The sequence below is a fragment of the Bombus vosnesenskii genome, unplaced genomic scaffold (assembly GCF_011952255.1).
Source record: "Bombus vosnesenskii isolate JDL3184/JDL3185 unplaced genomic scaffold, Bvos_JDL3184-5_v1.1 scf7180000013272, whole genome shotgun sequence".
In the NCBI taxonomy this organism is placed as follows: domain Eukaryota; kingdom Metazoa; phylum Arthropoda; class Insecta; order Hymenoptera; family Apidae; genus Bombus; species Bombus vosnesenskii.
In genome coordinates, this window is record NW_022882930.1 from 4,302,611 (window position 1) to 4,315,206 (window position 12,596).

At 33.7% G+C, this 12,596-nt stretch overlaps 2 protein-coding genes across 7 annotated transcripts; one reads left to right on the forward strand and one right to left on the reverse strand.

The window, feature by feature from the left end:
• Positions 1-100: 100 nt before the first annotated feature.
• Positions 101-5,136, reverse strand: LOC117231268 (cyclin-dependent kinase 11B). 6 transcript variants are annotated; one of them, XM_033489552.1, is made up of 10 exons: positions 4,846-4,955; positions 4,746-4,758; positions 4,369-4,476; positions 2,814-3,185; positions 2,065-2,745; positions 1,658-1,977; positions 1,248-1,574; positions 919-1,183; positions 607-837; positions 101-525 (listed from the first exon to the last, which is right to left on the reverse strand). In XM_033489552.1, the coding sequence occupies exons 4-10, from the start codon at positions 2,897-2,899 to the stop codon at positions 231-233; spliced, it is 2,205 nt and encodes a 734-aa protein (XP_033345443.1). In that variant the 5' UTR covers positions 2,900-3,185; positions 4,369-4,476; positions 4,746-4,758; positions 4,846-4,955; the 3' UTR covers positions 101-230. The 6 variants fall into 6 exon arrangements, with proteins under 6 accessions (XP_033345443.1, XP_033345439.1, XP_033345446.1 ...); XM_033489548.1 differs by lacking the exon at positions 4,369-4,476 and having other exon boundaries at positions 4,714-4,758; positions 4,846-5,136; XM_033489555.1 differs by lacking the exon at positions 4,369-4,476.
• A 485-nt stretch (positions 5,137-5,621) lies between these two features.
• LOC117231186 (tyrosine-protein phosphatase non-receptor type 23) lies at positions 5,622-12,205 on the forward strand. Its single transcript, XM_033489359.1, has 10 exons — positions 5,622-5,836; positions 6,023-6,225; positions 6,298-6,620; positions 6,723-6,835; positions 6,901-10,228; positions 10,296-10,819; positions 10,907-11,370; positions 11,434-11,732; positions 11,813-11,959; positions 12,018-12,205. Exons 1-10 carry the CDS (start codon positions 5,750-5,752, stop codon positions 12,140-12,142), a joined length of 5,613 nt encoding a protein of 1,870 aa, XP_033345250.1. The 5' UTR covers positions 5,622-5,749; the 3' UTR covers positions 12,143-12,205.
• The last annotated feature ends 391 nt before the right edge of the window (positions 12,206-12,596 follow it).

Below are 12,596 nucleotides of genomic sequence, written 5' to 3' on the forward strand. Positions count from 1 at the left end.
CTATCTCTTCCTGGCAACAAAAAGTATCAACTGTTACATAAAATAAAAGCCGTATGAAAGATAAGGTTTAGTTAGCTACGAAATAAAAAACACGAACAATGTTAAATTATTTAATTTTTTATTCATTTGATACATTTCAAATGCAAAACAAATATTTCGAAATTGATGTACAAACTTCATTCTGTAGAAAAACAATAATTCTAGTTCGATTAAGAATTCTTCGCATATGTTCAAAATTTTAAATGGAATCCGCCGCCAATTGGTGGTTGTCTACCGCCTTCGGTAAGACCCATGTGAAAACCGGAGTTGCTTAGATCAGCATCGTCTCCGTCTCCTAATTGTTTGTACTCCCTCCCGCCGCTTGGTGGTTTTGGTGAAGCATTCGCTGTTCGTACACCAAGTTCTGACTTGGCTGGCCATGTAGGAAACATTTGTGGATCTATTGGTAACGGTGCTTCTGTAAAGTAGCCATGTTTTAAAGCATCCTCTGCCGAAATTCGTTGTTGAGGATCGTACGTGAGAAACCTAAAAAGAAAAATTTGTTTTAAGTTAACGAAAAAAGAAAAACGACGTTAGATTTATAAAACATTACTTAAAGAATCATACTTATTTAATAACTCGATGCCTAAATCTGATAAAGATAAGCTGAAACGTTGTCTCAGATTGTTTACGGGATAATGAGCGAATGGAATTTTCTGCACCATCGGCAGTTTGCTATATCCAGGCCATATCCGATCATTTGGTGTACCTAATTCCTTGAATATCCTGTTTAATTGATCAATTTCGGATTTACCTGGGAAGAGTGCCTCCATTCTTAATAATTCGGCAAAAATGCATCTGGAAGAAACATATAATATCACTGATAACGCAAACATATTTAAATGAAAAAAATACTGATTCTATAATATTTTTTCTTACCCCACCGACCACATATCGATAGGAGTGCTATATTCCTTTCCACTTAGTAGTAATTCAGGAGCTCTGTACCAAAGTGTTACTACAATCGGAGTATATTGTCTTAAAGGAGAACCGTATTCTCGTGCTAAACCAAAATCACCAACTTTCAAAATACCTCGATGACTTAGTAACAAATTCGATGTTTTCAAATCTCGATGAAGTATCCAATTATCGTGTAAATGAGCAACTGCTCGTAATAATTGTTGCATAAGACATTTAACTTCTCCTGTGGACAAAATATTCATATTTTATTTCTTTTATCAATAATACAATTATTTCGTCATATTTACCTGGTATAAAAACTTGTTTCTTTTGTTTCATCGTTTCCATTAACGATTTTAAATCATGCTCAACATAATCCATTACGATAAATATCTTATCCATATTGCTACCAACAACTATTTCTCGAACAGTAACGATATTTGGATGCTGAGCTTTCAGCAGAGTATTTATTTCTCTGAGACTGGTAATCGGAAAACCTTCCTTTTCTTTCTCCATTTTTAAACGTTTCAAAGCAACGATTTCATCTGTACGTTTATCACGTGCTCTGTACACTACACCGTATGTACCTTCCTCAATACGATTTAAACACTGAAATTCTTCTACACTTCTACAACCTGAAACGCCAAAAAGTTTATTGCACAACACGAAAATCAAACAAACAAATAAACAAATCAAATAAACAAATTCAATTACGCACCTTGAATTGCTGGCAAATATGGAGGTAATTCAGGCTCTTCGTCTTCCTTTTTTTCTTCTTCTTCTACATTCTTAGACGCGCCGTTTGAATCTACGTGTCCAGGCGATTCTCCGTCAGAGTGATCAGACTTCGCCAACCGATCAACAGATAAGGGGCTTGGATTATTGTAATCGGAACCATCATTAGAATCGGCGTTAGAACCTTTATTTGAATCATTAGATTCATCGTCATCATCGCTGCTAGATTCGGATGAGTCGGAAGAATGTCTATCGGAGGACCTCTCGCGCATACTTCTTTCTCCGTCGGACGAATGTCTAGATCTGTAAACAAATAACCAAGGTGTTTTAGAAATAAAAAATGGAATATCATGATATCGATTACAACAGATATTATGCCTTAATCCTTACTCCACAGATTTAGAACGAACTTCATCCGAACGAGCAGGACTCGGACTCTCGTCCGATAATTCCACGATAGATGGATCTTGATTGTTGTCTGGGCTTAGAGGTCGTTTTTCCCCTCTTTTCATTCGTCGCGCTTCCAACTCTAATCTGGAGACTTCTTTTCTCCTCGCCATTTCTCTATCCGCTTCCAGTAACCTTTCTTTCCTAAGTTCCTGTTCGGTCATTTCTTTCGGATCCTTCGGCTGTATCGGTATTTCATTAATTTCCATATCATCTGGTTCTTCCGTGACAATTTCCATCGCTTCACGCAATTGTTTTTCTCTATGTTCTTTTTCGCGTTCTGCTTTTTCTCTGTCTCTTTCACGAAGTCGATCATGTTTATGTGATCTTTTATGACGTTTCTCACTTCTTTCGGGCCGTTCCATTAACTCAGTTTCAGAGTACTGCTCTTCCAATACTCTCATATGCCTATGTTCCTCCATCCGAATTTCACGTCGTTCTCTAATATCATCGATAGTACGAGTCTCACGACGTTCTCGCATATCTTCCAACCGTATATCTCTACGCTCACGCGATTCGCGTAATTCCCGAGTATCGTCCAAACGAATCTCGCGACGTGTTTCCACTTTGTAATCCCGAATGTCTCGCGAATCTTCTCGTCTTTCCCTTCTCTTATCCAATAATCTGTAAGTTAGACATATTAATAGAAAATATAGCTTTATTTGTCAACGTAAATGTGAGATATTGCATACCTTTCTCTCAGATCCTCCAAAACACGGTCTCCTGTACTTCTTTCTTTCCTATCATGTCTAGACTCTCTATCTCTATGACTTTCCATTCTTTCTAGCCTTTCAAGCCTTTCCCTATCTCTTTTGGAACCTTCTGAACGCTCTGATCTTTCCAAAATATCAACACCATGCCTACGGTGTCTATGTTTATCTCTATGTCTATCCTCCCCACGATCATGATGTCTAGATTTTCTTTCCTTTTCTTCTCTACGATCTCTTCTATCACTGTGTTTGTCTCTTCTTCGTGATGAATTAGATTTGTGATGTCGGACTACAGCCTGTGGTGGTTTTATATCCAAAGAGTCTGCTGTATCTCCCCCATCCTCCTCTGAAAAACTTTAAATATATTTTTCTCAAAACAACTAATGCTTAAGCATACAAAACTGATTTGGCAGAATATGTATGTTTTTTTTTCATTTGATATATACGTGCAATGCATGTACAACATATCTAACTTAAAAAAAAGACAGGTCAATAATGAAAAATATTATTATTAGAACTTAACGACATATTAGATATTATTAAATACATATTGAAACTTATTTTCGCTAATAGTGAGCAATTTGGTAGGTTCGATTGTTTTCAAACTTTAGTATATTAAAAGGAACTACTTAAGGAAGCAAAATATTACAAAAAAAGTGTCGCAAACAATTATAAGTATTTTTAATTTTACTTTAAACCTAATCCTAAACTAACCTCAATCTAGTCCAAACCGTATTAAATTTTGTCATTTGTATTTCGCGATTCGTCCACTAGAGCTAAATTAAAATTGAACAGTCGTCGAAACGTCATACAGTGGTCGTCAAACACAGATCAGCTGAAATAGCTAGATACTGATAGCGACAAAGATGATTATTAAGTTCCATTTTTTGTATATTTGTTACATGTATTGTTATTTTCTTTCTTGTGACTATTTTATTAATAAATATTAAATTAAACTCCTCTTTTACCTGTTTAATGTTTAGTTCCGATTCAATTTCTCTCATATACTTAGAGATTAGGTTTAGGTTTAGTTTTATAGTCAAATTAAAAGTATTTATACTTGTTCACAACTCTGTTTTTTGTGATACTTTGCTTCTCTAAACAATCCTTTATAATATACTAAAGTTTGAAAACAATCATAGACACACACCAAACTGCTCACTATTACCTTATTTTTCTTTATTCAAAAAGTAAAAAAAAAACGATATGTACATATATGCACTACTGAAAAGAAGTCTATAGCAGGACAAAGGCAAAGGAGGTACTGTTCTCCATTACTTACCATCACATGTTGCTATATTGTTTTATTTGTATATGACACTTTCTGTCAATACGTGTGCTTATCTTTATAACTGCGCTAAATGTGTTAGAAATAACCAATGAAACCCATACTTCCCCTATAAGACTTCTTTTTAGCAATACAAATGCATATATAGAGTATTCCAGAAAGTTGACGTCAAACCTCAAGAGCTTAAACATGAGTCCAAATATTAATTTTAGAGTTATAAAATGTTTTAATCAATAAAGTATTATCTACCTCTGTCTACAGCATATGTTCCATAGAATTTCCTTTCATTTCAACACACAATTCAGTATATTTCTTCATAGGACTATTAAATAATGTAAACTAAACTGTAGAATAACTCTATAATCACATAAATGGTACACAAACAATAAAACGATAAAGTACATTCTTCTGCCATTGTCGTTAGATGATATCAGTATGCTTAATTTCATAATTTACTCCATAAGTTGTAGATACATATGCAATAAAATCTCTTATGTTGTTACAAGCTCATAATTAAAAATGTTTTGTAACTCCAAAACTACTAATATTTGGATCCACGTTTATTAAAATATTTTTGTTTCTTTTAAGGAGTACTGCATATTCCTGAGTTGAAGTTTGGCACTAACTTTCTGAAACAACCTGTATTAAAAAAAGATCTTATTATTTTAAAAATGCAATTTGAGAATTGAGGTTAGTTAGTTAACAAAGCATCGTGTAATTTTATACCTGAAATCGTCCATATCCTTTAAAGGGCTTTTTTTTATTTCTCCGTCTTCACTTTGATTATCAATATCCATGTCAAAGCTGTACTTTACTTTAGAGGACATAAAATGATTGACTTCTTTTATATATTATGATAGTTTTCGACACGTATAATCCAAAAATGTATGTGTCTTAACTTTAGAAATCTAACGGTTCAAAAGTAACCTATTTTTTGACACATTACAAGCAATTACAAGCAATTACAAGCAATTACAAGCGGCTACATATTACAATTAATCAGGTCCATTTCTTAATGGCGCTTCGCCATACATAATTATGTATATAGTTACGAACAAAACAACCATGAAATACAAAAATTCACTAGATTTATCACTAGATTTAGTTACATACGTAACACATTATTTCAACAACCGCAGCGCCAAAATGCAACGAATTTTGTCACTGTTCATTTATTAATCGGAAAAATAAACAAATAGTATCTCGAGGATAGATTTAATGCATCATATTCAATGTTTATTTTTTTCTATAGACACACACAACCGTTAGCAAATTCCAGTGTGCCTTATCGTCAAGAGGCATTTTTATTTGACCAATAATTTCCCTATATGTATCATAGTTCAATTAATTCTATCTCATATTTTATATCGTAATTAATGATGCAACGAATATAAAATATTACCTGAAATAATGTGTAAGTTGTAGAAAAATATTTTATATATTGTAAATGGAATTACTCTTACACATGAATATCTACCCATAAACGGCGCTTCAGTCGTCATAAGTAAGTATATACGTGATAAAGAAAAATATGTTCCATGATTAAATCCATTTTCTACAAGTTTGACAGATGATCAAATGTCAGTTTTTAGAAACCTCGGGAAGATAACATATTACTGAGTAATTTACAATGGAAGCAGTACCGAGGTTGCCGATGATATCGTTTCAATTAAAAGTTAGCCCAGAACCTACTACGTTTGGACCAAAGTTAAAGCAGGTATGGATAAATAAATCACACTGCAACTTTTTTTTTATCATAAATACTCAATTTTTGTTTTTATTATTTACAAATTTAAATTGTCATTCTATATTTCCATTTCGCAAATGAACTGCGTGATCATTCATTAATTTATTTCAGTTTGTCAATTAATCTAATTAGAGCTATAATCATTTTTTGTTTTAGTATATATGTGATTTTTATAATAAAGATCCAGCAACATTTACACACGAAATACATCAGTTAGAAAGCTTACGTGCAGTGGCTGTACGGCCACCCATTGATGTAGCTGGTTGTTCATTGTTGAAAAGATATTATTGTCAATTGCATTTTCTTCATAGTAGATTTCCTATGGGAAAAGATGGTATAGCAGCGGTCACATTCACATGGTAAAATAATTGAGATAGTGATGAATAGTTATCATTAGAATTAAAAAATTGAATGTATTTTATTTTAAATAGGAGAGATACATATGCAAACATGGTTTGCTCATTGGCAAATATTCGCTTTGAAATAATTTCTATCTTGTATAATATTGGTGCAATGCATACTCAGTTGGGAGCACTTACAGAAAGGACATCAGCTGATGGGATGAAGATGGCTTGTGCTCATTTTCAATGCGCAGCATGGGCGTTTGAGCATTTAAAAAATAGTTACCCACAGCCATCTGGTGTAGATTTAGCTCCAGAACTTATGACATTTATGCACCAGCTTTGCTTAGCCCAAGCTCAAGAATGTATATTAGAAAAAAGTATGCTTGATAATCGTAAACCCACAATCGTAGGTAAGTATAAAAGAAATAAGATTTGCATAAATATATTACATTTTTTGTGGCTTTAATTGTCTACTCTTGTACATCATTCTACAAGATATATGTATCATGTAGCAAAAGTTGCGAGACAGATAGTGGACTATTTCAATCTGGCATTAACTACACTTGAACAAGGTGGAAGTGAGGATGGAACCATATCAGATACCGTTGGAACTAAAATTTATAAGGTAAAATTTAAAAATATTGCTTACTGTTATTAATGAAACATTGTTCTAAAAATATTCTTTTTCAGAGCTGGAAGCATTACCTGAAATTCAAGAAAGCTTATCATTTAGCAGTTACATATTTATATCAAGGATTAGCTGCTGAGGAGCAAAGAAAGATGGGAGAAAGGGTAGCATTTTATAATGCTGCATTAGCTTCTTTAAATGAAGCACAATTAATTTATTCAAATATTCCTGGAGAAAAAGCAACTATAGAAGAAGCACTTACATTTACAAATGACGTGATAGAAGGGAAACGTAAAGCAGCTAAAAATGAAAATGAGTACATATACCACGAGGAAGTACCAGAAAAAGAAACATTACCTACAGTAAAGGGAGCTCCTTTAGTTAAAGGAATATCTTTTAGCATCAATGATCCTGAAGTTTCAGGTCCTGATATATTTGCCAGGTTAATACCAATGAAAGTGCACGAAGCAAGTTCTTTGTATTCGGAAGAAAAAGCGAAAATATTACGTTCCGTCGGTAGCAAAATTGAAGAGAGAGATCAGCAACTCAATACCTACTTAACGTCCTTAAAATTGGAACATATGAGTTTATGGGATCCCGATGCTCAAACAACGGAATGGGAGCGGTTACCTCTTCCTGATGAATTGGTTGAAAGATGCGCAGCACTAAATGCAAAGCAACACATTATTCAAGAGTTACTCGATATAATGGGAAAATTATCGGATACTAGCCAAGATGTTGAAAAAATATTGAAAGAAATTAAGAAACTTCTTCTTGATGAAGAACAAAAAGAAAAAGAATATCAAGATACGGTTGGAAAGAGGCCTCCGTCGATAGTCGCCACTGATTTAACCAGAGAAGCTAAGAAATATGAAGAAGCTCATAATAAAGCTTCAGAAAGTAATCATGCTCTTCATAAAGCAGTAACGATGCATGTAAAAAATTTGAAAGTACTTTCTCAACCGCTTGCTGACCTTATGGCCCATATACCTTCGCCAAGTGCGTACCTATCAGAACAAAATACTGAAAAATCACATAGCGCAATTGAATTAGAACGAATGCATACTAAGGAACTAAGGCGCATTTTGAATAAAGTTGACGAAATGCGTAGACAGAGGAACGAATTGCATGCAAAGTTACGAGATTCAATTTCACAAGATGATCTAACACGCTTACTAGTTACTGCCACGTCCGATTCTGGACCCTTGGATCGTTTATTTGCAGATCAGCTAAGTAAACATCAAACTCTAGTAACATTGATAGACCAAAATCTTGCTGCACAAGATAACATCTTAGCAGCTTTAACAGATGCATATGCCCAAACTGCTAATGTACGAAAAGGGGTCGAAGAAATATTAAAACGCCGAGAACATACTATTTCTTCTTTGATTGCATCTTACGATGCTTATGAAGACCTATTAGCAAAGTCTAGCAAAGGTCTCGAATTTTATAGGAAATTAGAAATAAATGTCTCAAAATTACTTCAAAGAGTGAAAAGCACTTGTAAGGTGCAAGAAGAAGAACGTGAACAAATACTTGCACAGGATAGCAATAAAAATTCTCAAGAAAGGATTGATACAACAACAGCTGCTATTTATGATCAGAGTCGAAATCGAACTGGAAGTGGACTTAAGTTAAAGGATTATTTAAATAGCAGGCAGGAAAATATTCAAAATCAGTATTATAATGTATATAAAGAGCAAGGTAAACAAGTTCAGATAGATGCAGCAACAAAGTCATACTTGAATGACGCAGTGAATAAAAATGCAATGCATTCTAGTGGAGTGACTACGTTGGATGCAATGTCGTCTACGAAATCTATGCAGCAGTATTATTCTACACCATATACGGATTACAAAACGAATGTACCCTATACACATGAAATTTCAACATATAACGAAAATACTGCTTTAAGCCAAAACTATATGCAAGTAAATAGTTCAGATACTGTAAATACTTATCCACAAGTAATTGGGACGACAGCAAACACTGCAGTGCAGTATCCAGTAAATTCTTTTGTATCCAATGGACAATTTTCTACAGCTTTAGATGGACAGCATAAGTATTCTGCTAATCCTCAAACACTTTATAACTATCCTACCAATACATTACAATATGAAAATTACCAACCTTCTGCTGATTATGCTGGATATAATATTGCACAGCAATATCCTCCTAATTTTGATAAAACTGCTAGTACTAGCGTTACTACAGCTGAGATACCTCAAACATCGATGACACAAACGTCTGCGCCTCTAGCAAGTACAGTTAATAAAACAACAGATGTACAAGCACAGCTTTATACTACTCTAGCTCAACAAGGGCAGCAATATATACCTGAATCACAACAAAAATTTGTTTCTCAAGAATCTGCTTCAACTATTAGTCAACATGTATTACCAGTGGATAATACTCAAATGCAAAACTATATCCTCCCTCAAATTAGTCAAAGTGAAGTTTCATGTACTCAAAGTTTCATTGGTACAATGTATTATAATCCATCCGAGTTACATGCTCAACAAGTCACATCGAATCCAAGTACATCCGAAACGACTAATATTCCTGCCTCTGGCCACTATATGCAAACACAATATATGAATACAAGCATTCCTCAACCTGTTTATTCTACTAGTTCTTTAACTGTTCCAGTAAATAATATGGGGACTTCATATTCTTCTAACTTGCACAGCTCCAATGCTGTACAATATCCACAGCAGAGTAGTACAGAACAAACTAAACAAATTTATACAGATAAAGTATACCAATATGGATCACAAGTCTCAGCTAGTGACACCACTTTAACTTATCCTAATACTTATCATGGTTTGCAACATGCCAGTGTTTCATATACACAAACTATATTACCTACAGATACTTCTAATACATATGCATACTCAAATTGTTCTACTAATACAGAAATAATTCAAAGTCATACAAAGCCTTTGGCAAGTATGCAAAGTTACACACAAGCATATCAATATCCACAACAGTACCCTGGGTATGGTGGTTATTCTCATGTATACAACCAAGGATACAATTATATCCAAGGAAATCAAATAACTATGCCAGTGACAGAATCTTATAAAGGCCAAATGGGATACACTTATAATTCCACCAATCAATGTTATGAATACAATCCTAGTAATGTTCAAACTTCACAATCAATTCAAGTATCACAGCAACCTTCTGAATCAACACTGCAAATAAATACCGGCATTAACAATGTATGCCAACAACAAGAAAGTAGTGCAAGATACACAAATGCTAGTAATAATTCTATGGTTAGTCAAACTCCATCTTCTCAATATTCAGAACAGACTTATCAGCCTCAAGGTGTAGCTGACATTTATTACACTACACCATATGGTCTTCAAATGCAAAGTACTCAAGGTAACTATCAAACTATTTTCTTGTATTAACATTGCAATTATTTAAATTTTATGTTTAACTTTTCTAGCATCCTCTAATAGAAATGAAAACTACACTAATTACAATCAAACATACATGCAAGCTGCTAACAATGGAACTAATACAACGACAAGCGCGAATCCTACTAAACCCGCTACAATGTCAGAGAAATCTAATGTGGACTTGCTTGCTGACCTTGATGTCACTATAAATCATGCACCTTTAGTGCCAGAAGTACGTCCTGTCAATAAAAGCAATGCACAAGACGAAGCTGTAATGAAAGATACGACAAAAGATGAAACGAAAGATACTGCTAGTGAAGATGATAAAGTAAAGTCGAATGACACTACTACTGTCGAAGATAAGACGGAAAACGAGAATTTGCAGATTGTATGGGATACGTGGTACAATGACGTGCAACCTAAAAAGGATCCTTTAGGGGATCCAGTAGCATTGCAGAAGTTTATAAATGAAGTTGAAAAATATGAGAAATTTGTAGATAGCTTACTTGTTAAAACATTAAGTGGAGCAACTAATCTTGATATAAAATGGAAGGAAGTCCAAGAATTTGAAGTAGGATCATATGAATTCCAAATTACTTGTATAGTGTAAAATATTATTCTGTTAATCACACTACAAAATAATATACTTGAATTTTAGGAAAGGGAAAGTGGAAAACAATCGTGTACAGTAGCGCTAGCACATTCTTCGGAAAATAGAGTAATGGAATGTATCCCATATGACACAACAAAGGTACAAATATCGTCGACAGATATTCCAAATTATATTAATGCTTCTCATATAATGGAAATTACACAATGGATACCGACAGCATTTATTATTACTCAAGCACCATTGCCGGACAAATTAGAAGTATTTTGGATGATGATATGGGAACAAGAAAGTGAAATAATTGCATGTTTAGTATCCGATGCACAATTAAATGGAGAGATATACTGGCCTATAAACGAAGAAGATATTCTGAACATTGGTAGCTTTACAATATCATTAAAAAAGAGAGTAAACCATGTATCCTACATCCAAAGAGTTATTTCTGTGCATAATACTAAAAAGAACTCAGAAAAGACTGTCGTGCACATGCAATTTCTCACATGGCCTTCCAAGTATGTCTTCGAAATAAATAATATTCAATCATTTTATGTATATAATTTTTTTTTACTTTTCAGCGGTTTTCCTAGTAGTCCAGGTGCGCTGCTTACTTTTTCAACTGATGTAATGACAGAACAAGCACTGAGACGTTGTACAAAACCAGTGGTGGTGCATTGTTTGGATGGTGGAGCACTAAGCAGCTTATTCCTAGTAGCAGCAGCAACAGTATGCCATATACGTGCAGGTTGTGGAATAGTCAATGTACCTCTTGTATTCAAGGGTCTTCTGAAGTGCCGTAAACAAATTGTAAATAAGGAGTCCTTGTTATTCGCGTATCAGTTGGTATTATACCACGCTCAAGACATTTTAATGAAACGTAAGAACTATTTCTCCTCTAATTGTTTATATGATTTGATCGAATTAATTCAAAATAAAATTTTCTTATCGCATATTTAGGTGGAATTTTATCATCTACTCGCTCGACATTTGAGAATTTCGAAGGATTAAAGGGAAATAAGGACAAAACATCAAGGAAGATGCATCCTTCTGATGATTTCCTTCAAACTCTTGGCATAAATACCCAACGATCAGATGTTGACCAAGGTATTGTAAAGTAATATTTTTTACAAAGTATAGTTTAATGATATTGTTTAAACTTTAGGTCGACAAAAAGCTTCTACTGCTAATTCAATACATTCAACTACAACGTCGATTCAAGAGAAACCTAAAGAAGGAATAATTGATCCGCTAAGTCAACTGGATCCTCTATGGTCTATTAGAAGATAATCAAATAAATTTGCAAGTAAAACTTTATTATGCACCAGCCAATAAATTTATTATTTAAATGAACGTTTGCATTCCTGCGTTTTTTAAATTAACGATATTGCTAAGAGTAAAATAATTATGGTAATTGTATAAACATTGCAATTCGTATTGATTCACATAGATGACACGATATTTCTGAAACAAAAGACACTTATGGTTCAGGAGTTTCATAATCTTTAAGTTTTAATGGTTTTACAATCTGTAAAATATATCGAATAAAATGTATGTATAAAAAACAAATGCTGTCTGTTTACATTTATTTCCATCTTCACCAGAAAATCACATATTTCCATACACATCCAGAAAACATACGATATAAGGCATGTGTTTCTAAAGCATATGGATGATAAATTGATACGTATTCCTAATATACATATGTTCATACATACATGCACCACAATTCAAAATCACTTTA

Excerpts from the sequence above, each read along its gene's own strand:
- LOC117231186 (XM_033489359.1), top strand. The coding sequence starts at position 5,750 with ATGGAAGCAGTACCGAGGTTGCCGATGATATCGTTTCAATTAAAAGTT. Across the intron at positions 5,837-6,022 it reads TTGGACCAAAGTTAAAGCAG|TATATATGTGATTTTTATAA; the intron begins GTATGGATAAAT and ends TTTTTGTTTTAG. Across the intron at positions 6,836-6,900 it reads TTGGAACTAAAATTTATAAG|AGCTGGAAGCATTACCTGAA; the intron begins GTAAAATTTAAA and ends ATTCTTTTTCAG.
- LOC117231268 (XM_033489548.1), bottom strand. The coding sequence starts at position 4,946 with ATGTCCTCTAAAGTAAAGTACAGCTTTGACATGGATATTGATAATCAA. Across the intron at positions 2,746-2,813 it reads TTGGAGGATCTGAGAGAAAG|ATTATTGGATAAGAGAAGGG; the intron begins GTATGCAATATC and ends TCTAACTTACAG. Across the intron at positions 1,184-1,247 it reads GAAACAAGTTTTTATACCAG|GAGAAGTTAAATGTCTTATG; the intron begins GTAAATATGACG and ends TTTTGTCCACAG.